The sequence below is a fragment of the Lotus japonicus genome, chromosome 6, assembly GCF_012489685.1.
Source record: "Lotus japonicus ecotype B-129 chromosome 6, LjGifu_v1.2".
NCBI classification, from domain to species: Eukaryota; Viridiplantae; Streptophyta; class Magnoliopsida; order Fabales; family Fabaceae; genus Lotus; species Lotus japonicus.
The window spans coordinates 48,091,570-48,118,063 of record NC_080046.1 but is presented as its reverse complement, the minus strand read 5'-3'; the positions used below and the strand labels follow the sequence as shown (position 1 = coordinate 48,118,063).

Genomic DNA, 26,494 nt, shown 5'->3' with positions numbered 1-26,494 from the left:
GATCCCCCTAATTAGGGAAAGTGGCCGAGAGCTCCATTAAGGGGGGAGGGAATTTTGGTTTTTCGAAAACTTGTCTTAACGCGTTAGATTGTCGTACGTAGGAGTTGGTAATGTGTCGTGTGACCCTAGTGCGTTTTGTTTGTTGAGTTTCTGACTCATTGTGCTTGATTTCCGTGATTTGTCTTAAGGCTCATTTGAAGAACTTTGTGAAGTTCAAGAGGAGGATTGTGAAGGAAACCTTGAGAAACACCCTGGAGAACCTACAGGTGAGGGCTTCTCACTGAATACTAGATAATGATTTAGGTGTCGACGAATTCGACTTGATTTACTGTTTATGCACTTGATTGTGTTTGACTGGGAAAAATGTTTTCTGAGGCTACGGCTGACAATTGATAATCTTTTATTGCTTGATTGCCATTGAGGTTAATCTATATGCTAAATGCTACCTGGTTAACTTAGGATGTGTGATATCTGCCCTATATGCTAAATGCTACCTGGTTAACCTAGGATGTGTGATATTGCCCTATATGCTATGTGCTACATGGTTATTCTCCAATGTGTTGATATATGTGTCATGACTGTTGGATTGTACTGTTTTGATTATGCAAGTACACATATATCTGTTATTCGACAGAGTGAGGATAACGGGCGATTATGCCGAATTTATCGTGAGTTTTTGAGGAAGTTTGACGGGACGGACCGAGGTTCGGACCCTTGATATTGTTTTGATGGATCGAGACCTTCTCTGGGAATAATTTGGGATTATGGGATCTTTTGAAATTTATGGGACTTGAGATAAAACTAAATGGGAGTTATTTCACAAAGGAAAATTCATAAGACACTAAACAACCTCTAAACCTTTAATTAATGATTACAAATTCAATTAAGAGCTTAAAACATGAATACTAGCCTTTGGAAAATGAGAAGTGTCGCCGAGTCCAAGTTTGGGGAAACTTGATGAGTTTCCGAGTATGTTGATACTCTTTGCTCGAGAAGCAATTTTGTTGTTCGACTATCTAAAGGATAAGTCAGGAATTGATAAGCTTTGAGTACCTTGATGCTCTTTCGCTCGATGAGCTGATTTGTTGTTGGGCTATCTTGAGGATAAGCCGGAAACGGGTAGTTTCCTAGTACATTGGTACTTTTTGCTCGCTGAGCAGTTTTTGACCATCGGATGGAGATGAGTCGGATGATTCGAGAAATCATCATGAGTTACTTTTGTAATTAATTGTCTTTTGTCGCAGAATCGACATTTACCTTAAGGTATTCTTTTTAGAGACAATTAGTTAGCTAGAACACGTGACGACGTGACGAGTGAGGTCGGAGACGTTGTTTGGCTAACCACTTGCATTCACGCACTCATTGAGGTTAATACACGGTGGGATTGCCAGACCTCGTTGGATTCCAAAAATGGTCATAAGACCCGGATTTCCATGTAAGAACACTGCGGTGATTCTTGGTAGCAGACGGAAATGGCAGGCCTGAGGGTTTACTGCTGATCTAACTACACTTTGTTTGGTATAAGAGACACGCGAGCGGAAATGGTCCCACCGTGGCTGGTGTTAGGGCTGACTCGTTGGTGCCCATCCCTCCGGAATGCATCTTGTTCCTTAGCATTTGCATTTCATGCACCATTCATGCTGATTTAGTTGCTGGATGTGTTTGCTACTTGTTATAGTTGTTTGGGACATGTTAAATGCTTGCAACTGTTATTTATTTATTTGACAGGATATACAATTCATAAGGTTGTTATACATAACTAAGCCTATGTGGCTATTATTTAAGTTTTGCCTATTGGATGTATTATTATGTAATTCTTTGAGTTGACCCTTGCGCGTGCTACCTGTGTATGGGGGGCTATGTATGCCCTTTTTGTCAGATGTCCATGGCCGAATGGTTCGAGATGGTCGTCCCTTCGGGGGGGACCAGGTTTGAGTTACTGGATACCGACACCCCGGGTGCGTGGGTGGTCGACCCCGCCACTCACCGAGTCATCTACACGGGGCGAATAATGGAGGACCACGTGGACCGATTGGGGAACCTGACGCAAGGAGTCTTGAGACGCCACATGGTTAGCTTTAACCTACCACCAGGAATGCACTATGGCCCTGGAGTTGAGGTACCGCCACCATCAGCTGAGGTCGAGGAGGACCCTGCAGAGGAGTTGCCTGTAGGAGGGGCTTCATCTAAGTCTAGCCCACCCACAGTCGCGGTTGCTGCTGCCCTGGGATCGGGTACAGTGCCCGTAGTTTCCACTGTGAGGACCGATGCAGTCATCGACCTGATCGTCGTGGATCCGGTTTCAGACGACGACCACGGTGGTGCGTAGTTGGGGGTGGTGTATAGTACTCCTTTTGTAGGGATTAGAGTAGGAGTAGTGTCTTGGCTCTGGTATACAGTTTCTCGTTTTGGGCAGGGTAGGTTTCCGACCTTTAGCTTTTCTTGTGGTTCTCTTTACGGGGATCACAGAGAGTTGGTCGGATTAGGAGGTATTTTGGCTAACCTATCTTTTATGGAGGACTGTATTTTGCACACTTGACACTTTGTTCCGGTTTGTACCTATTTGCCTACGGGCACTACTTTCTGTCGGTTACCCGTCACTGGAGGTTACTCGTGACGTGGTTTGCTACTAGCAGTGGGGTTTGTAAATATATCTGTACATTAGACATGTTTATATTCTGTCGATGTTTCATTAGTTCGGCAAGCTTTTACTTATTTAAAACAATTATCGATCGAAAAAAAAATATTCACGTTTTTCCGCTTTTAACTTTCTTTTTGGTTACTAAAGTGATGCCACCGAAATCGGGGTGTTACACCAACCCCTTGTCAGTTGTTTCTTCCTCTTGGGCCATAGCACTCCGATCGCCCCCAACGGAGTTGGTCCCGGTTACCTGTTGCTCCTGATTATCGAGTCCTCCTTCCTCATCTCGAGTAACTCCGCTCTCATGTTCCCCCTCACTGTCGGTCTCAGTCTCATCAATTGGCACCTGTAGTGCGGCGACCAAAGCGGCATTAAGCTCCATCTTAGCACCTGCATAAGAGCGACAAGAAGAACGGTTAATCAAGCAAAGATCACGGGATGGACACACCTTACCTTGAGTACAATAATAATAACACTTTACCTCTCGCGCGCAATAGGCACGCGTTGTTCCGAACGCTAAAAGTACAAAGCTCGTAACAACGCAACGACCGGATACAAAACTCTTTGGGAGGATTCCCCCTCACTTCCTTCCATATTGCGGCCACCAGGAGAATTTTGAATGTCAAGTCTCTCTCCGACAAGGCCCCAGCCGCAAAACCGAAGGCACTCAGCTTCACGTCATAGTGCTTGACATTCCAAGTCAACTGGAACCGGGGACGGCTAGCCCCACTTGGGGCCCTCTCAAACCACCAGTAAGGAGGCGGAGTGGTAGGCGCCACCCGAAAAAATTGATCCTTGAAATACCGGTAAGACTCAGCGAACGGGTGGAAAATCTGGATGTCTTTTCCCGACCTCAGAGTTACAATCTCGTACCCGCCATGTCCTTGAGTATGGGCCACCTCGAACAGATGAAAGAATAGGGGAATCGAAGGTTTCTGACCAAACAGGTCACAAGCAACCTCGTAAGCGCGCACGAAACCCCAAGCGCCAGGTTCACAGAATTCCAAACTTTATATCATGTTATAGTTGATCAGGCTACAACAAGCATTTAGCACAAGAACAAATCAATTGAATTGACATATAAGAGCATAACAAAAAAAAATGCATACTATAATAATGCTCTAAACAACACCCGGCTAGGTTAACTAATAGAAGCGGAAGCACAATCCCCGGCAACGGCGCCATTTTGATGAAAGGATATTTAATGAAGAGGTTCTCCTCCACTAACTACTATCAAATCCCTTTCAAGACTCAATCGTAGTATAGTATCGGGTTTTTTCGTCTCCATAAGGATTGTGTTGCTACGTATTAATCTTACTAGCTAGATGTTGGATGAATGGCTTAAATAGTATAATGTGGGTTTATTTAAACAAAGGAAAAACTATAATTAAAGCGATAAAAGAAGTTTACGGAGGTAAACAAAGAAGAAAACGTATTTGGAAAATGAGTTCACTTGATTTACAACTTATTCTCAACCAATATACTTTTATAAGATGAAATTAACATTTAAGATGCCGATAAGAGCTATTCACCCACTAATTTCTTAGCTAAGCGAATCTACCCATTAAGAACCTAGCCTTAATCTCTTAAGCCCTAGTGATCATAAAAGGAGCATTATACACATACCTACTCGATAAGACATTCCCAAGCTCTGTTCCTAACCCAAGAAGTTCATGTCCTAGTGGATAGAATCTTTGACTGTCACTCAAGAAATTCTAATAGTTCTTACTAGATAATCCTATCCTAGAGAGGTGAGTATCCCGACTTGTCACTCGGTATAGATCTCTTTCCCAACTCATGATATTCATACCTAAAAGTTAATGTTTCCTATTGTCACCTAGAAAACCTTAACCCTACCTAAGACATGTCTTTCTTAAGATGACTGATGCAAGGGTGGTTTCTCTCATTAACTAAATTCACACCAACTTCTCAATTGTCATGCAAATCCTAAAAATCATCATATTGTCAAAAGATATATGAACGCGCAAAGAGAATCAATAACCTAAGACATAGGAATTTTTCCCCTTTCTATGAACTAAGCTACATTAACTCATATCAATTTCTCAATCTATTTATGAATTAATATAAACTCTTTAAATTACCAATTAACCAATTGAAGCATTAAACATAGAGAGAAACACCAAATAATGAAAATTCATAATTATAATTGCATAAAAGTATATTGAACAAGAAAGAAAATCAAATAAGTCATTCCAAATACCAAAAGAGAGTCAAAACAATAAAATAGGTAAAGAGAAAAGCAAAACCCAAAATAGAACGGAGTCATGGACATCCGGAGAAGCTGTCACTTCCTCCATGGCCCTGACACCGGCCCTCAAGGGCCTAGCCTTCCTCTCCACCAAGAAATTGCCTCCAAGTCTCCCAAAGGTTTTTTATTTGGTTTAGGAGAAAAGAAAGATGAAAAGATCACAAAAAATAGGTTTAAAACTGATTTTATAATGATTTTTCGTAGCCTGTTCGTTTTTGTCTTTTTCTGATGAGCAGATAATCCTGTGCGTTCAGGTGCACCTTAACACGGTGCACCCTCAGAAGGTTGGACGTTGGATAACAGGGTCTGCTACGTGGCACGATCTGATGCACTTGTACACGGTAAGATCCTGGACGCGCGGCACACTGGAACAGAGCCCATTAAAAGCTGCGAATTTCTTTTTCTTTTTCCTTTTTTTTCCTGATTTTCTCTCTCTTCTTATATCTTCTCCTAAAATAACAATAAAATAAAATAAATAGAAGATAAAAATAAGATAGTAATATGGCGGATTCGCCGAACTGTGGCCGGTGTTCAGCGGCGGTGGAAGACATTCTCCATTGCCTGAGAGATTGTCCGCATTCCAGAGAGATTTGGAGGATGGCGGGAGCCTTGCGATGGAGGGGATTTATGGATAGCGACTGCCAGAACTGGGTTCGAAGACTAGCGCAGGGACCAGATGGCTTGAAGTTCCTGATGTGTTGCTGGGGAATCTGGAAATGGAGAAATAATATGGTTTTTGAAACCTCGCCATGGCTGATTCAGGAAGCATGGAGGCGCATCTGCCATGAGCATGATGAAGTGGCTCGGTTCCTGGATCATAACATTGCTGCAACGACTGAAAACTGGATGTGCAACAGGTGGGCGGTGCCTCCATCTGGGAAAATAAATCTGTGCGTGGATGGTAGTTTTTGGTTGCCGGATCAGCGTATGGGTGCTGGGGGCCTAGTGCGGGATGACCAGGGACACTGGGTGCGTGGGTTTCATGCCTTCCAAACGACGGGAAATGCCCTCCTGGCTGAAGCTTGGGCCTTAAAGCTTGGCTTGCAGTTGGTTTGGGATTGGGGCTTCAGAGATGTCATATGCAATGTTGATTGTGCTGACTTATTGAAGTCTTTGGAGGATGAAGAGAGTAGGAGGTGCCTACCTATCCTGGATGACATTCATGAGCTTATTAGCAGGCAGTGGTCAGTCTCCCTGATTCGAGTCTCGCGTGATTGTAATAAGCCGGCAGATTGGTTAGCAAAGAAAGGAGCCTCTTCCCCTACGGTGCCCCTTTGTGTGCTTGATTCTCCGCCATTGGACTTAGAGATCCTCATTATGGGTGATCGTTTTGCGGCTTTGTAGTTGTTTGTGTTTGTTTATTTTCCGATGTAGCAAAAAAAAAAAGATAGTAACTTAAAATAAACTTATCTAATCCTAAATTAAAGTAAAATCCTAATAATAATTAAATAGAAGATAAAACTAATTCAAATCCTAATAAAATCTAGAAAAATAATATAAAATGTAGAAAAATACTAAAACTTAATAAAAATAATAAAATGCATGAAATAAGACTAAAGTGCCCTAAAATGATTAAAATATCTTAAATAATATAGTAAAATACATGCAAATAAACTAGGAAAATAGCCTTAAATCCCGGGTCATCATACCCCTATACTCAACGGCAGCTTGTCCTCAAGCGAAAACTTAAGGTTGCTTGTCCTCAAGCTCAATAAAATAGTTCAAAGTAAGATGCTAGTATACACATTTTCACAAAAGATACATGAGATGAGTTCCTCAAAATAGTTCATGTAGAGAATCAAGCTTTAAAAACTGAGTAACCTTTAGTAAGGGCAAGTAAGAATTATAGAAAATACCAAGATGTGGGGTTTCACATTTTATTCCTAATTCCCCAACCCCATATTGAGAATCCACTAATGATGGCCAACAGTCTTATTTTATTAGGAGCACACACATGTTCTTTCCTTTTCAATTTAGCTTTTTCCCAACCCTTCACAGTTATTACCAACTCAGGGCGAAATTCTTTTTTTTTTATTTAACAAGGTCAGAATATGATTGGGGGTATGCTCAGTGGTGCAAATACTTCCCATTCCCTTATTCACATTCGTTCCCTATTTTTTCATTTTTAGCACTTGAGCTTTACTCTCACATGTGTGCCCCCTTTTTAACCACACAGCCAAAAAGAGTGTTGACTCAATATAAAGATTAAAAGGAAAACTACATATTTTATGCATTATCCCCACTAACCTGGAATCTTAATAACCTTACTGCACTTTTCCAAAACTCACTCAAGTCTCTATCACCTAACTCTCCACATGTTCCAAAAGTTTCACTCACACCCATGCATCAAACATTTTTTTATTATAACAACTAGCATCAAACCCAGAACAAATATTTAAAACAACAACAAGCATTATTCAAGCATAAAAGTGTGAATACCAAGAATTCAAGGCATGTGCATACTAGTGTGTGCAATCTAATCAACTAAATGCTAAATGCATGATCATGAAATTAAATGAGAGATGAGTGGTTCAGTAAAACTCCCTGTACTCAGATTGGGTGCAAACTTGAAAGCACCAGGACATGGTCAGTTGGGCCCTCTAACTCAGATTAATTCCTGTAAAATCACTTAGTCCTTGCAAAATAGAGCACACAAATTAAAACACCACAACATAACTCAAATAATTTAATGAGACACTATGACTCAAAATCATATGCATCAAATCATCAATTCATGACTAATGAACTTAATTCTCATTATATCTACTAGTTGATTCATTCTAAGTCAGGTTCACAGAATTCCAAACCGTATATCATGTTATAGTTGATCAGGCTACAACAAGCATTTAGCACAAGAACAAATCAATTGAATTAACATATAAGAGCATAACAAAAAAAAAAATGCATACTATAATAATGCTCTAAACAACACCCGGCTAGGTTAACTAATAGAAGCGGAAGCACAATCCCCGGCAACGGCGCCATTTTGATGAAAGGATATTTAATGAAGAGGTTCTCCTCGACTAACTACTATCAAATCCCTTTCAAGACTCAATCGTAGTATAGTATCGGGTTTTGTCGTCTCCATAAGGATTGTGTTGCTACGTATTAATCTTACTAGCTAGATGTTGGATGAATGGCTTAAATAGTATAATGTGGGTTTATTTAAACAAAGGAAAAACTATAATTAAAGCGATAAAAGAAGTTCACGGAGGTAAACAAAGAAGAAAACGTATTTGGAAAATGAGTTCACTTGATTTACAACTTATTCTCAACCAATATACTTTTATAAGATGAAATTAACATTTAAGATGCCGATAAGAGCTATTCACCCACTAATTTCTTAGCTAAGCGAATCTACCCATTAAGAACCTAGCCTTAATCTCTTAAGCCCTAGTGATCATAAAAGGAGCATTATACACATACCTACTCGATAAGACATTCCCAAGCTCTGTTCCTAACCCAAGAAGTTCATGTCCTAGTGGATAGAATCTTTGACTGTCACTCAAGAAATCCTAATAGTTCCTACTAGATAATCCTATCCTAGAGAGGTGAGTATCCCGACTTGTCACTCGGTATAGATCTCTTTCCCAACTCATGATATTCATACCTAAAAGTTAATGTTTCCTATTGTCACATAGAAAACCTTAACCCTACCTAAGACATGTCTTTCTTAAGATGACTGATGCAAGGGTGGTTTCTCTCATTAACTAAATTCACACCAACTTCTCAATTGTCATGCAAATCCTAAAAATCATCATATTGTCAAAAGATATATGAACGCGCAAAGAGAATCAATAACCTAAGACATAGGAATTTTTCCCCTTTCTATGAACTAAGCTACATTAACCCATATCAATTTCTCAATCTATTTATGAATTAATATAAACTCTTTAAATTACCAATTAACCAATTGAAGCATTAAACATAGAGAGAAACACCAAATAATGAAAATTCATAATTATAATTGCATAAAAGTATATTGAACAAGAAATAAAATCAAATAAGTCATTCCAAATACCAAAAGAGAGTCAAAACAATAAAATAGGTAAAGAGAAAAGCAAAACCCAAAATAGAACGGAGTCATGGACATCCGGAGAAGTTGTCACCTCCTCCATGGCCCTGACACCGGCCCTCAAGGGCCTAGCCTTCCTCTCCACCAAGAAATTGCCTCCAAGTCTCCCAAAGGTTTTTTATTTGGTTTAGGAGAAAAGAAATATGAAAAGATCACAAAAAACAGGTTTAAAACTGATTTTATAATGATTTTTCGTAGCCTGTTCGTTTTTGTCTTTTTCTGATGAGCTCATAATCCTGTGCGTTCAGGTGCACCTTAACACGGTGCACCCTCAGAAGGTTGGACGTTGGATAACAGGGTCTGCTACGTGGCACGATCGGATGCGCTTGTACACGGTAAGATCCTGGACGCGCGGCACACTGGAACAGAGCCCATTAAAAGCTGTGAATTTCTTTTTCTTTTTCCTTTTTTTTCCTGATTTTCTCTTTCATCTCATATCTTCTCCTAAAATAACAATAAAATAAAATAAATAGAAGATAAAAATAAGATAGTAACTTAAAATAAACTTATTTAATCCTAAATTAAAGTAAAATCCTAATAATAATTAAATAGAAGATAAAACTAATTCAAATCCTAATAAAATCTAGAAAAATAATATAAAATGTAGAAAAATACTAAAACTTAATAAAAATAATAAAATGCATGAAATAAGACTAAAGTGCCCTAAAATGATTAAAATATCTTAAATAATATAGTAAAATGCATGCAAATAAACTAGGAAAATAGCCTTAAATCCCGGGTCATCAGCAGCGACGGCGAAACGACGCACGCTTCCAAAAGCACGTGGGAGAAAGGTCTCGAAGCGACGTGACTCGCCCGGAAGCTGCACGTGTCCCCTCGAGAGCCTGGTGCATTAAATGCACCGGGCCCTAGAGTCTCACACCGTTCCCTATTCCTACGCTTTCCCTCTTTCCTAACGTCACCACCAACCCACGTCTTTTCAGCTATTCAAAATTCAAACCGCGGAACCGTCACTCCCGGAACGACCTACTCGGTAAAACAAAACCTGGTCGCCCGAACACTAGGCCTCCACGGTCGAGATCATCCCTGGTCGGCCGAAACTGTAGGTACAATTATGTAAAGACGAACGTTGACCACCGACCACCGCATTTAATGCCCTCTTCATTTTCCTAAAAGAAACTCCTGGGAAAAGACCAATGGGCGTTTCCTTCCAGGAACGTTTCAGATATAAATATCAGCAGCTTCCCCTTTGCACCCTACACACTCCCTTCAAACTAAGATGACCCCCCGCGGAAGCTTGCCTGAAGGCACTCAGGGCTGAGGCTTTAGACCACAACATGTACTACTCTTACCAGACGCAGGCCACCACCTCTGATAGGATTAGATCCCTAATCAGCAGACTTCTGGCGGAGAGGCTCGATCCCCAACTGAAGGCGGGACTGCTAACCTTCTTGGAGATGGCTGAAGAAATGTGGGAGTTACACCGGCGTTGCTCGGAGGTTAACATGCTGATTTGGGGGCTAGAAGTATCCGCCTCGGAGCGTGAGGGGGAAGAGAAGGGAGCAGCTGAGGAAATCAAAGCCGAACTGGCCCCTCTCCTAAGGATAATAAATGTAACGGCCTAACGGCCCCCCACACTTAATGAATAAAGGCTTAAATATTTAATCCTTAAGTTACTATTCTGAGATCCTCCGTAACTCCACGAGCATAAGACATGTTAACCCTTGCCCCGCTAGAACAGCGGACCAGGGCTCGGGGGCTACTGTTCCGGGAACCCTGGCCAGGGACGGACAGGGCACCCAGGACGGCCATGGTCCCCACATGACGTCCCTGTCGTGGGCGGTTTAGGGAACCTAGGAAGATCCTGCTTATGGGCCCTACCACCTAGGGTAAGGACAAGACCTAGGGCCCACTGAATAGGGGTTGACCTAGGCCAACCACCCTAGGGAGTAGGGTGGCAGGTACAGATCTGTAGGGGCCCCAGACCGTTGGATCACTGTTCCTCTGTAGGTACCGCAGGTTATCCAACGGCAGGCCATGCCCTGCGTACGAGCCATGCATGACGTTGCATGGCTCCAACCCTAATTCCACCTCCCCTATATAAGGGGAGCCCCTCTTCTATTGAAAGGTAACACATTCTCTCCATACTCACCATTCTCACCACTTCCCTTACTGACTTTAGCATCGGAGTACCTTGCAGGAGCCCCTCCCGGAACTTAACCAGCTCAGGAGCCCTTCCGCGCGTCTAGATCCCCCCTCTCCTACCCCCCGTCAACGGGTAGCTTGATCACTCCATGATCAGATTTTTCATTTATGAAAGACATTAACTCATGTGTTATCTTTGAGTTCTCCTATGAATTTGAGGATTTTCTCTCTTTCTCTTCTCACTTATTTAAGCGTCAGAGTGTCTTTGCAAATACCTCCTCCCGTTGTGTCAACGCAGTTCCACCGTTTCGAAAGAACCTTCTATAAGGTCGCACACCTTCATTAGAGAAAGAGAGACTCCACCAATCTCAGTTCAGGAAGAACATTTGACGTTGTTCGTGGGAAATAACGACTTTGATTCCCATTGAAATGAAAAAGCTACAATACCGACAGCGCAAATCCGACGATTCTTCCGCAAGAGTTCATTCTTCATACTCTTTGCAACCCATGAGGAACAATTTCTCTCCTCTCTAGGAAGAGCAAGCCCTAACATTATCGTCTCTACTTTGGAGGGCTCATGGATTGGCTAGGCTTCATTTGATGTATTGAGCTACTGGTTGGTTTCTCTGAATGCCGCCATTGGTTTATTGGCTTTCTCAGCATATGCTTAGGGTTGTTGATGATGCTGTGTTTGGGAACTTTAAATGGTTAATGGGACCAAGAGACTTTTATCAAGCGATATTTTCTCTGCAATTTTATTTTCGGTTATTGTTTCGCGGTGTCGTGGACAATTTGGAGCCATCAGAATAGTGATTTTTAATGGCGGCACAGTTCAAGAAGGATTGGCTCTGCTGGAGATTGCTCAATATCGAGCATGGTTGTGGCTTAAAGGAAGGGTTAAATTAAGGGATTTCATTTCTCCTTTTATGAATGCATATCAGAACCTGCTCTTTGCATCAGCAATGTTGCGTAATTGGACCTGGTATTGTAATGGTTGAAGGACATTGAATTTGACTACTGGACCTTATTATTGTTAGCTTGGTGGTGACTAATTGGGGATCTGTTGAACCAAATTGCTAAGCTCATGGAGTTCACACTTCACACTTCATGTTTTGTTGGACTTTGTGCCTCTTTGTAGTTTAATCCAAGAGCTTGTGCTTTCTCTCTTATCGAAGGGATTCTACCTCTGTTACTAAATTTCTGTTTTTGTTTCCCTGTTTTTAATTAGCACTCTTTCTCCCCCTCCCTTTGCTTGTTTTCTTCTCTTTATTCCTTTGTAAGGGTTGGCACCCCTTGTGCCTCTTTTATATGAATTCATTGCTTATAAAAAAATTATTATATATTCAGCACTTATTAAAGTTACATTTTCATGTTTGTTGTTTGTTGTATACATGGAAACTTGGGTTAAAATTAAATCACTCTAATTCTAATTGCACCAATGATATTTGAGATAAGTGAAATTTATAACCCACATATTTTTAAAAATCATTGATTTATACTGGATTAAGTTAATTTAGCATGAGTTTTTGACCTTCATCTTTATAATTCGGTTTATATAAACTGAAAATTAAAGCAATCAAGTTAAACAGGGGCGGAGCCACTGAGGTGGCTCATGAGTGCCTTCGTGCCCTCGAGTTTTTCTTATATTTATCCTGATACTATATATATTTTTCGTATGGCCCAAGTGGTAGACTTAATATATATATATATATATATATTATTAGGTAATACTTGCCAATTACTGTAAAATGGAGTAGTTGAATGAACTTGAATAATCTCCCCACCAGTCCTGGGTTGAACTCTTTTCACACCATTTTATTTTGTGTGGACAAAATAGACTATAAAAAAGGAAAAATGCTCCAGATAGGAATCGAACGAGTTATGATATATGCATACATCTTCACTCATTTTCCACATTCATTTTCTATTATTTCTCTTTTCTCTATCAATCAAATCATCTATCATATTTTCACTTCTCTCTCCTTTGTTCATATCTCTCTTTTCCTCCACCTCTCCACACCTCAAAAAGAGGTGTGAAGATATAATTATTCGAAGCGAACCTCCAAAACTAAAAATAACTTTAATATGTTAACAAATTTATGAGTTAATTAGTATCTCTTATACTCAAACTAATTATATATTTCTTCTTCTTATAAAAAATATCAATTATATTAATTGATTTACACATGTGGAGTCGTTTAGATTATTTTTGGATAAAAATTATGTTTGATATAATGATATTTGATAAAATGAAGAATGAAATATTGAATATGTGTATTGAAATTATATGTAAAAGTAGGGGTTGTCTAAATGACCCATGATAAAGTTTGGGTTAAATAACCCGCCATCCAATTACATTGGAGATAAGTGAGTTTGAATTTTTATATTTTATTTATTAATTTATTTTCAACTCATTTATCTCCAATGTGATTGGATGGTGGGTTATTTAACCAAAACTTTATCATGGGTCATTTAGACAACCCCGTAAAAGTAAGTTCAAAAAATGAATATCGCTTAAATAAAAAATACAAAATTAATTTTTTAATTCGAGCTTTGTTCATCCCAATATCACTTCACCTGAAGCTAAAACCCCACCCTCACCCCAGGGATGCACATGCGTTGGGTTGGATGAATTTTGGTCAAAATAAAATCCGAACCGATCAAAATTGTCTGGGTTGGGTTGGGTTGGATTTCACGAATTTCTTCTTCGGACCCGATCCGAACCAACTCGACGAAGTTACTAAATATGTTATAATGCTAAATAGCATGAAAATGACACAAAAAATTATACCAACTAGCATGAAATAATATCACATAAATGACATATAACCAAATATCATGAAAACATAAAACTTCATTACCAAATGACATGAAACAATCTAACATAAATAGTACCTAAAAAGTGAAAAGCAACACTAAATGTCATGTCATGACACTTAGAACTTAGATGTCTCCAACATGTCAAATAATATATATAGACATGTAACAAATAACTACAAACAAATACTCTAAGTTCAAATATGACAAATAACTACAAATACTTAAGTCTCAAAGTTTTAAAAAGTCATCACTCCAACACTAGCACTCCAAGTATGAGTAAAATTATAAAATAAATTATTATTATATGTATGGATTTTGGGTTGGGTTAGATGGATTTGAACTGAATCCGAAATCTGATCCGAACTTGGTTGAGTTGTAGTAAAATCCATACGATTAACCCGATTACTCGATCCAACCCGCATTTTTTCTATTTGATCGGATTGGGTTGGACGGATTCATTAGATCTACCCGATCATGTTCACACCCTAACCAATATACGTACGCTCCACTACCAAGATAAAGACCCAATAGTACACCATATAATATACATGTAAGTATCACTATCCATAAGTCATCATAGAGCATGTGAGCAAATCATGACCATCTCCGAGTTACTTATTAATTATACTACCCTCTTTTATTTATTGGTTTCAACTTATTTCTTATCAATTACTTATTTATTAAGTCCATCAGACATCACGTGCTGACACACTCCATATATCAGAAACTTAATTATTCTTCTTTCCCATTCAATACTAATTTATGGACTCTTTATGGATACGTGACTTTAATTTAATTTTACAATAAATTAAAATTTCACTCACCAAATAAAAAACAATAAAGCTTAATTCACACTTATGACTGCAGAGAAAAAAATATGGAGGAAAAAAGAAAGTAAGAGATTTGTTGAATAGTATGAACTAAAAATCACTCAAGAAGAATAGATAAGAAAAGAAAAGAGAAAAACATCACATGCATATTATTTTGTTCACACTTAATTTTATTTCTCAGTTGAAATACGTACTAAGAGAAGAAAACAAAGAAATTGAAAAACAAAAAATATTTTTCAATCACTACGAAATACAAATCACAATAAAAAAAATTGTCCATTACCCAATATATAATTCCGACTCGAACACAACAAGACAATTATCACACACAAAAGAAAAACGATTCATTTCATATATCCTGGTAAAAGAACTTCATGAAAAGCTCCATGTGCCTCATCTGCAAATGCACAGATACATCAAGTGACCCATCTCCATCTGAGCTTCGGATAATATACGCCTTCCCATCAGGATACACAGCTCCCGGACCGAAACGCACAGGCTTCCCCCACCCAAAATCCGCTTCATACACCGGCATACTCATCCAGCTCACAATCGTGAGGTTCGGGTTCCCATAAAATGGCGCATTTTTAGCCTCCCCACGGTCCAAATACGAAGCCCGAATCGAATCCAACCGCTCTTGACACCTAATGAAGTCCAACTGCGACCTCACATAATCGTCCTTAAGCAACTCCACTGCCTCCCTTATCTTTCTCGCCCCGTACCTCAACGGGTTCAACAAAACATCCCTCGCGAAACACGTTGGGGTTAGCGCCACGGCCAGCGCGTTCCCAAAGTAGTTTCTAGGGAGAGGCGGGTTCAGCCGGCTACGAATATCTGCACTCACCCTAACCACCGTGGGTTGAACATCGTCCAGCCCACGTGCCTTTGTCGCGCACTTCCACACGTGCGCGGAAACAACCTCATACGTGCTGTAAGGTCGTGCAGACGACTCCTCAAGACCATTATTAGCTTTTTGCTTCAATTTCTGCACTTGCTCATTTGTCAGTTTCAACACCACGGCCGTCTTCTCGTGTTTCTGTTCGGCCACGGTGTTAGTACTGCCAAGCAAGAGCGGGAGAGGCTTCAACTCGGGGTGGTCGAAGCACGGGCGCGTGGAGGAGTTCAGCACCGTCCGGTCAAGAAAGGGGAACATCTCGCTGTGATCCAGCGCGACGTCCCCCTTACAGAGCTTGGCCCATGAGTTGATGAAACGAATTGCGGCGAGGCCGTCGCCTAGAACGTGGTTAAAGGCCATTCCAATGACAAGGCCTTGTTTGGTTCCTTTGAATCTTGTCAACTGCACTAGAAGTAGAGGGAGATCCTCTATGGGTTGGGTATAATCAACGGTAGGAGTGAGGTCCATTTTCACGGTGTCACTAGGTGCAAAGTCTCCGTATGAAGAGAGTGTTTTTGTTGATTCGGCTTCGATAAGTACGACACCTTTGCCGTTGCAATTGAGTTGAAGACGGTGGCCTTCGATCCAGCTGAGTCGTCCGGCGAGGGGGTAGTAATGGACGAGGATCTTGCTGAGAGAGTCTCGCATTGTGTCAATGGCGTGGTGGTTTGGGGTTTCTTTGTAAACGTAGATGGTGGAGGTGTGGCTCCAACGCGCCACTTGGTCGCTGGGGGACAACCATAGGGGGGTGTTTGGACTGGCCTCGGCGGGGATGACAGTGTAAGAAGCTTTGATGGTGGTGGACATGGTTGCGTGAAGAGAGAGGGAGGGGTTTGACAATGTTATATATTGTTATAATAATAGGTTGCGTGAGGCTATGTATGCACCATGCATTATTCTATATGTATATATAGAACCATAATAATCCGATGAAGGAATTAGGAACACGTAGCATCCTTGTTTTCCACTAGTTCTATAGTAGTACACTTTCAAAAATGTTTTATTCACAAATTCACACTCCACACCTTTAGAAATACTTTTATGCTTTGTTTGGTAGAGAAGAGATATAGTAGAGAGAGAGTTGAGAAGAGAGATATAGAGTATGTTAGAAATAGAGTAGAGAGAGTTGAGAAGAGAGAATGAAGAGAAAGAATGGCGTGGCTTCTCTCTCCTTTTGTTTGGTTGAATAGAGAGTGAAAAGAGACAAGATTAATTTTGTATGAAATGACATTTTAACCCAACAATATTTTTATTATTATTATTATTTTCAGTTTAAACAACTAAATTTAATGTAGATAATTACCTCCCGCAAAACTTTTTTTAGAAAAAAAAATGAAATCTATAATTCGGAGAATAGAAAATCATTTATACAAGCAATCTAATTTCGGAAATGATTTGTCAATCCGCATCCAAAGTGCAGTGCAATTAACATGCTAGAAAGAAAGAAAAACCAAGGGTAAAATTGGTAAGTTAAAAAATTAGTGAAATCTCCTCCCACTTTCTTCGCAAATATAAGAGATCTAAAAAAGGTCATGGGTCCCACATTTCAGATCTTGTCTCTTCTCTTCCTTTGCCAACCAAACGAGGATGGAACACCCATCTCTTCACTAACTCCCTCTTTTCTAACTCTCTCTCTTGAAACTCTACACAAACAAACAATGCATTAGAAATAGAAAGAGCTAGAGAGATTAGTGTTATAAGATGTGTTGAGATATAAAATGCAAAGATAAATAAATATATATATATATAATAAAAAATAAAATGTGAATATTAATCATTACTCATATACATTTTAGTATAATTAAGGAGTATTAGATTGTGAACTTAAGAACTATGATCCATTCTCATTTTATTTTCGTCTTCATCTGCTATATATATTTTTCCATTTAATCATATTATTTATCACATTCCTTACGAACAGGATAATATGAAGATTTTTTTTTATTCAACCTTCCACAGCCCAATTTTTACTTCCTAATTACACAATTTCATATATGTAATTTTTATTATTATCCAATTATAACATAAGTACATGAAATCTATGTTAGGAAATGAAAAATTAAGAGAATTTGTCCACTTAGGATTTTAAATGAGCATTAATGCTATTTTTTCAAATAATATGCTAATGAAAATAAATAAATGAAGGGAGCTAATATATATTTTAAAGATTGAAATAGAAAATAAATCATATTTTCAAAATTAACAAAAACAAATATATTTTTCATAGTTAATTAATAGAAAATAGAGAGATATGATACTAGTAAAAAAATGTGGGGTGGGAGTTTTTAATAGGCAATATATGAATATTGAGTTCAGGTCCAAATACAAATAATAGCAAAGGGTTTGCTACTTTTTTATTTGCTCTCTATGTATTGGGTTGAAGTACTCCTTGTATATTATATCAATATATTTCTTTACCCATAAAAAAATTAGCACAAGGGACAGTTACCTGATCTAGAAAGGTATGACCAAACCATCCATACTGGATACGAATGAAGTCTGTGTGTGTGGGTATGTGCGTGTTTGCCTAGCTGGGCAGGTATACACTAATAAATGCATTAAAGATAGCACAATGCGTCTCCGGCTCAGTACCAATAGCCATCTAATCTACCATTAATGGAATGATGTGACCACTCCAACAGCTTGCTTAGCTAACAGTGACTTGGGTCCATATAGGGGTGGGAATAGGCTAGGCCTAGGTAGGCTTTACTTAAATAGGCTTAGCCTGTTTAAAAATCTTAAGGCCTGAGCCTGGCCTATGGCCTATCAAAGGCTTTTTTTCGAGCCTGGCCTGGGCCTTCCGAAAGCCTGGCTTGGCCTGGTAGCCTGTTTAAAGACCCGTTTCACAACAAGAGTTTTACGTTTGTTAATAAATTTATCTGTAAAGAAGTTATCAAACTTATAAGCTAACGGGTTAAATTATACTAAAATAATATTTTCAACAATCAGACTTATAATATTATCAGCTAATAGGTCGTGATGAAACTAAACGAGATTATGTTGGTTTCTTAGAGTTGAAGAGCCAATTTAAAATCACACGCCATATTAAGATATTTAAATACGTCATATATTTATTTTTAAAAAGACTTATAACTTTGAATCGTTATATAAGTCAATTTGCTTAAATATACTAAAATCTCAATAAGTATATAATATCAAGATATTATTATAAATTTTTAATATATAGACATCATCAAGGGTAAAATATATTTATACTTATCATATTTACAATTTACCAAAAAATACTAATCATATTTACTTAAATAGGCTAGCCTGTAAGGCTTACAAGGCTTGTTGAATGGCCTGAGCCTGGCCTTTTTAACTAAATAGGCTTTTCAAAAAGCCTAAGCCTTGGCTATCTACCAATTTGGTCTGGCCTGGCCTGGGCCTGTGGTAGGCTAGGCCATAGGCCCCTACGAACGGCCTGGCCTATTTCCACCCCTAGGTCCATATATCAAGTATGGGATCGGTTTATTGGTTTATTGGTGGGTAACAATCTGAAAAGCAAAAACACATAAATTCTTATCCATACTAAATGTATACGGTGGGTCAGTCCATGCCCATACCCAAACGAATAAACAAAGTCACATCAGCTATTTTATTTTTATAAGTTATAGAATAGGAGTAAAAATTAAAATTAAGGATGTGAGAAAATCTTTTTTTTATTTAATTTTATTAATTAGCGTGACACAATCTCTATTTTTATTTAATTTCATTAATTAACGTGACACATCCTTAAAATCTGATTAATTGACGGTGTAAAAAATCAGTGCATCATTCTTTTTCTCAAAATTTAATACATGAGTCTGGTTGTCAATTTGGTTTTTCGTGATCATAAATATTTTAGGTGTGTGGATAAATTTTTTCCAATTCTCATTTTTAAAAATAATTTATTTTTAGATTTTTTTTTATTCATTAGTGAACAAAAGAAGAAGAAAAAACTAGGGAAATGATAGATTGTCCAACTCTACGGATAAACCTCTAAAATGCTAGCAATTGAATAACCTTTTTAAAAAAAAAAATACAAAGAGTAGCTGCTTATGCTCCAGACAATTTTGAATAACCTTTTAATCATTTTGACTTTTTTAAATACTCACTAGAGTATATGCTGTGATTTATTTATAATTCCACTTTATTTTTTTTCAAAAAAACACACCACATTTTTTATTTATCCCCATTTCCTTTCAATCATTTATCATTGCATATTTTAATTTCTTCCTTTTTTTTATACTTAAAATGAACAATTTACATAGGTTTGTTACTCTCTAAGAGCATTTCAATGCTCGTTCTTAGAGTTGAGTTCTTAATTGATAACTAAGAACCATGTTTCTAAGACCATCTACAATAGTTTTCAACACTCAACACCACTTTTTCTCTTCCCAACACTCCACATCACCTTCTCTCTCAAATTCAACACTCATTCAACTTTTACCCACTACAATAGTTTTTCATTCAACACCCTATCTCACCACTCACCCTACCCCACCACTTTTTTATTTCATATTTTTATTTAATTTTATATTTTTGTTTTTATGATGACATAAAATTACAATTATCGATTTAAATTAAATTAAAACAATAAACATTTAACAATTTAATTTTTTTTAAATATAGAAAATAATATATTTTATTTTCTTAACTTAAAATGCAATACAACAAACTAAATTTGGTGCCAAAACAAAATTATGTATGTTTTGAGGACGTTGGTTGGAAAATTGACTTGGATCTTGATAATTGTTGAGATTTTGGTAGTTGGAAAATTGATTTGGATCTTGAAAATTGTAGGAATTTTGGTTGCTAAATGAGTAGTTAGAAGAATTCTGGGTGTTGAAATGGTAATTGTTGTAATCCATTTCAAAACAAAGGATAATAGAAAGATAATAAGATAGTGAGAAAGATAATAAGATGGTGAAAAACTTGGATTTTTTTTCTGTATCCAAATCTAACAAACCAAGTCTATTTATAGTGGAAAAAAAACATGAATTTTGGTTTAAAAAAAATTTCCGGAATTTTTTTTTCCAATGAAATAATTGAGTTCAAAAGATTAAAAAAATAAAAATCCAGCGACCCAATCAGGAATCGCCACGTGTCACTCTCTATCCAGCTACTCACCTTTCTCTCTCCGCCGGACCTACTCCCACGCGCCCTGTCGGGCCATGTGGCCCACACGCCTGCTGCGGCCAATCTTTGGCCGCCACGTGGCCTGCCCGCAACACCCTCAACATGTTGAGTTTTCTCAACACCTCTCTCCTCAATCTCAACACATCACTAAACACCACTACACTACTCTCTCAACACTCAACACACCACTCAACTCACCCATTGCACTTGGTCTAAGCATTGAAGATGGTTGACGTAGAGTTCTTAGTTTTTAAAAATAAAAACAATTCTTATATATATAAACAACTTTGTTTTATGAGTTTTTAGCATAAAAAAACTTTTTTGCTCTCTCATCAAAATTTCTTTATTACTTTATAATTTTGTTTTATTGCTTTATGAACATAAAGAATAATGTTTCATTCACACCTCTCTTTGAGGTGGAGAGAGGTGGAATGAGGAAAGATATAAGGAGAAAAGAAAAAAAGTAAGATAGAGAAAGTATGAGATGTGATAGATGATAAGATGAGAAAGATATAAATAAAAAGATGTGAAAATGAAGTGTTTAAAAAATGAGGTGTGTATATATCATTATTGAAAAATAAAAAGTATAAATAATGTAGTATGTTGAGACCAAATGAATAGTGTTAAGAACTCAAAATTAAGAACTTGTGGTTGGAGTGAAATATGCAAAAATTGCTTAAGAATTGTTTAAACATATGTGGTCGTACGAGACCACATGAATAATGCTTAAGAACTCATTTATAAGAATTAGCATTGGAGATGTTCTAATATAAAATGTCAACATTTAGATTTTTTATAGGCAAATAATAATTGTTAGTAAGGATTAAATTAATCTAGGCTCTTGCACTCTTTATCGCACTCAGTTTTTATATTTCATAACTCTTACTACTTAAGCTAACACTCAAGGATAATGTCCAACATTTAGTCATTTTAAATTTGTCATCACTCAAAAAATATGTGGCTTGTGAAGATTCAACTAAGCAATAAATGTCACGTGAGTACACATCACAATAACAATCTATATAAAACCAGGCATTTCTATCACCTAGCACTCAAAAAATAATTAATAACTTTATTAATTGCAGCTTTTGTTAAATATATTTAAAATAAAAGAAGGAAAAAGTTGTTTTAATGAAGTGTTTTCCAACATAAAAAACTGTAATTTAAAAACTAAAAAGAGAATTAGAAAACATGATTTTCTAGTATTTTAAAAGACAATCCACTCTTTTAAAGTTTAAACTATTACAACAAAATATTAAAATAAATTCTAGATTGATAAATAATAAAGATAAAATCAGTAACAGATTTTAAGAAAGATGTTTTTCATGGAAAATATCATCATTAATTTTAATTTGTGTATGTTAGCGATTATTTTTATTCCATCTCTAAAATTTGCCACTATTATGGGTAAATTTGAAAATAAATCGCCAATATTAACCTTTTTTTAAACAAATATTAACCTTTTAAAGATGAAGTTGGGAATTTTTAAATTAGGAACGGAATCCTTTTATTAAATTTGTCACATATTCTATCTTTATTTATTTATTTATGGAACAATTATAGTGAACAACTTTGTATTGAATTTTAATATTTTACCCTAATTTTTTTTTAAAATAGTAAAATGTGATTTGCCACTTGTAATAAGAAAATAATTTATATAATGGATATGCACGGTCAATGTAAAATAATTTTACACTGACATCCAATTGAATTCCGCCAAATAAGCAAATATGTTTTTATTTTAATTAAAATTAAAAATGAATGTGACTCTCTCTGTTACGTGGCAAACATTGATTGGATGTCAGTGTAAAACTCTGACAGTGCATATCCATTAAACTCATAAGAAAACCACATTCTAACCCCTTTTTTTTAGAGAAAACACATCTCTATACTACTGGATACTAGTTAGGGTGTTAGTGGCATATTGTAGAAGCCAAAAAAGGTCCATTTTTTTTATAAGCAAATTTTGCATTAATGGGAGTACAAGGGGTACTCAACCCTTAATACATAGAAGAGTCAAGAACAAATTAAAAACAAAGAAGCTATCCAAAACAGATAGCTAAAAAAATAACAAAATCCCTTTGAAACCCAACCTCACCACATTAAGCTATTAAATTGTATTACAGTACCCAAACCAACCAAGAAGACGAAACAACAACACAATGCAAGACCAGCTACAAGTAATTAATCCAGCACCACCACATATCAGATAAAATTCCACAGATGCCAAAACAAATCAACTTGGACTTCAGACATGTTGAATGCACAGTAAAGGTTCAGCATACCCCTCAGCCATGGAATAAGTAAATCTCTGAATAAGTGCCTTCACCCATTGCCAAGACCTCCATTTAATTAGTTCTAATGCTGTCGGAATACAAACGACACCAGCTCTAAAAATTAGCTCATTCCTCAGAAGCCAAATGGTCCATACTGTTGCCAACCATATGGGAAACATTCCCCTGTAATTAGCATCACTCCAACCTTGCTGAAATTGAAGAATGTGACTCTTAGCATCTTTTGGAAGCACAGTAGAGACTCCAAGCCACTTATACACTTCCTTCCACACATCCATGGAAACCGGACATGAAAACAAAAGATGAGAACAAGATTCTGCTTCAATGGAACAAAATTTATTGACCGCATCATCTCGAGGAGTCAGCACCCCCCTCTTAAGAAAATTGTCTGATGTGGCCAATCTATTTAACAAACACCTCCAAGCAAATGCCTTCACATTAGATGGTGCAAGTGCCCGCCAAACAATTGAAAACACAGTATCTGGCTCCGGTAACATTGGTCCCTGCAAAAATAAATAAGCTGAATTAACTGAATAAACACCCTCCGTGTTTGGCAACCACACCCACTTATCAGGTACCCCTTCTGTTAGTTGGGCCAAGGATAGCTCTTGGCGCAACTCCTCTAGCCACCCCATCTCTCTCCCTACCAGTGGTCTGCGCCATGTGAACTCCCATTGCCATATCCCTTGGTTCGATCGTCCGCAGTCTGAAATACAACAGCGTTTACCTTTGGACAGGTTATACAACCTATAATACTTCTCACGAAAGCTACCTCCCCCCGTCCAATCCTCACTCCAGAACCGTGTTGCATCCCCACACCGGACCTGTTTAGACATGCCATCATGGAACAAACCCAAATCATCATCCCCACAAGCTTCTTTTACCCCTTTCCACCATGGTGAATCCTGCATACTGAATTCAGGAGAATACTTAGCACTCAGCACACGACACCATAAACTATCCTTTTAAGCTCTCATCCTCCACATCCATTTTCCCAACAACGCCTTATTAAAAACAGATAAATCTTTTATGCCTAACCCACCTACGTCCTTAGGCTTACAAATATCCATCCACTTTACCCAAGCAATTTTGCGCTATAACTCACCACCACCCCAAAGGAAAGCTCTCATAATCTGATTACAAATAGTCACCACACATGTCGGTAACTTAAAGAAAGACAGATAAAATAACGAGAGCGCTGTGAGCACACTTTGAATAAGGCAAATCCTCGCCCCAAAAGAAATAGATTTCCGCTTCCAACTTGATAGTCTATCCTTTATCTTCTTTATCACTGGCTCCCACAGCTGACACCACTTGGCCTTCCCCCCACGGGAATACCCAGATACACAAAGGGGATAAGCATTACCTTACAGTTCAAATAAGAAGCAAACTGCTGTGGAACCCCGAGCTCAAGCACAACTGTAGCCAACTTGCTTTTGTGAAAATTAACTTTCAACCCAGAAATTAGCTCAAAACAGCGTAACACACATTTCAACACCACCAAGTTCTGCACTGAGGCCTCCCCAATAAAAATAGCATCATCAGCAAATTGAAGTAGAGAGACCTGTAACTCGTTGTCCCGCCCCACCTGATACCCTTTAAACCTCCCCAACCTTACTGCATTTAAAAACAGTCCATTTAACCCCTCTGCAACAATTAAAAATAAAAAAGGTCCAGTTATGGTAAGAGCTCTGGAAGGCCTCCTTGAGTAGGGTTGCGCACCAACTGATATTTTACTGACCTCAGGAGAATTCAAACACTTGACCTATGGGAAGGTGACAGTTAAATCCATAATCTGAAGTCAGTTGTGCTAACTAATGTTGGTCATTCCAACGTTTTTACCACAACTAATGCGGGAAAAATTAATATTCTATCAAGCATCATTAATATTTAATTAAACTAAAGTCAATTCATGTTTTACGAGTAATTAAACTTACCAGAGTTTTAGTAGGATAGCTCACATGGTAGGAGCTGGGAGACATATGGGTTGGGTAGGGGTAGGTTCAGAGATCGATTTTTTACGGGTGCAATTTATCTTTTCGATGTACCAAAAAAATTAAACTTACCAAAACTATTATATAAGATTCAAGAAAAATAAAAATAACTAAAGTAAAAACAATTTATTTATAATTAATTATTAATATTACTCCTAGTTATAACAAAGCTTTGGAGCTGGATGGCCTTATCTAACATAATGAATTATCTTTATAGTTGACTTCATTATTTCTTTGTCTTTTATAAGAGCATCTCCAATAAAAATCTTAACTGAGATCTTAAAATAAGATTCAGATCTAGTAAGATCTCACCACTGGAATTGTCCTGCATGGCATGCGATCTTAACAAAAGCTAAGATCCGTATCTTAGCTCGCTACCCTCTAAAGTGAGATCTTAAATAAAATAATCATTGTTTCTCTTTCATTCAATACAAGAAATGTAAAATAAATAATATAATTATTTTGGGTATTGTGGGTTCAACTAAAAGTTAAGTAAGATTCAAACCATTGGAGCGAAATGTGCATCAGGACCTAGTGAATACCTTAAATCCTATATAGCAGTACATGCCCACAAAAAGTAAGTTAAATCCTAAGTCTCCATATTCGAGATTCGAGATGCTACTGGCATATGACATAGGTCAAAGTTTAGTGAAGACTATGAAATCAACTTATTTTCTCTTAAGGGACAAATGATATTATAATAAGCTCAACTCCTCATCCTCGACTATATCACCCACATGGAAAGCTGTATTATAGATTGAATGCCTTGAATAAAATCAATTTTTTTGAAAGGAGGTTTTGTATTTTCTCTTAAGTTTGGTAAATAACAAACTTCACGAGTAATTTGGGGTTGGGTTTTTGGGTGAATGAAAAAAAATAAACAATAAAACTCCATAACTAATAAATCTCAAGTTAGAAAAGGAAAACCTGAGACAAGAGAAGTCCAACTCCCGCCATAGCACACTGGGAATCAACACTAATCCCCGCTAGACAATCCAGGATCATTAGCGTCACGACGCACATTTTTAAAACGAACATCTCAGACAAGGTGCATATCAAGCCACGCACTTCCATATACATGATAATTGTAGCGAATTCACCAGCTCTATACAATCGGAGCCACATATCACATTCCTAAACTGCTTCTGTCATGCCAGCTAGAGACCGATTTTCAGCTAGAAGGGTGTCCATCCAAGAGTGCCTGCAGAGAAAGCACCAAGTCAAACACTAGAAGAGTCACGAAGCACACCTCTCATGCCCACGCGATGGAGCTCGTTGTTGTATGTACCATCCACCATGAGGGACATGAAGCCCGTCGAAGGCACCGCCCAACGCGTAGATTCCAACACGCCAAACTCCTTAAGCCCATGAATCCCAAGACATCAAACATAGTCACTATATTCTTGTCGAGCCCACTCACAAACATAAGCCACCTCCATCGCTTCTCCC

At 37.8% G+C, this 26,494-nt stretch overlaps 1 protein-coding gene across 1 annotated transcript; it reads right to left on the bottom strand.

The window, feature by feature from the left end:
• Positions 1–14,864: 14,864 nt before the first annotated feature.
• Positions 14,865–16,518, bottom strand: LOC130723221 (hydroxycinnamoyl-CoA:piscidic acid hydroxycinnamoyltransferase-like). The gene has a single exon (XM_057574190.1). It carries the CDS (start codon positions 16,441–16,443, stop codon positions 15,091–15,093), a length of 1,353 nt encoding a protein of 450 aa, XP_057430173.1. The 5' UTR covers positions 16,444–16,518; the 3' UTR covers positions 14,865–15,090.
• Positions 16,519–26,494: the final 9,976 nt, after the last annotated feature.

Bases quoted from the DNA above. Each gene is read 5' to 3' on its own strand.
- LOC130723221 (XM_057574190.1), bottom strand. From the start codon at position 16,443: ATGTCCACCACCATCAAAGCTTCTTACACTGTCATCCCCGCCGAGGCC.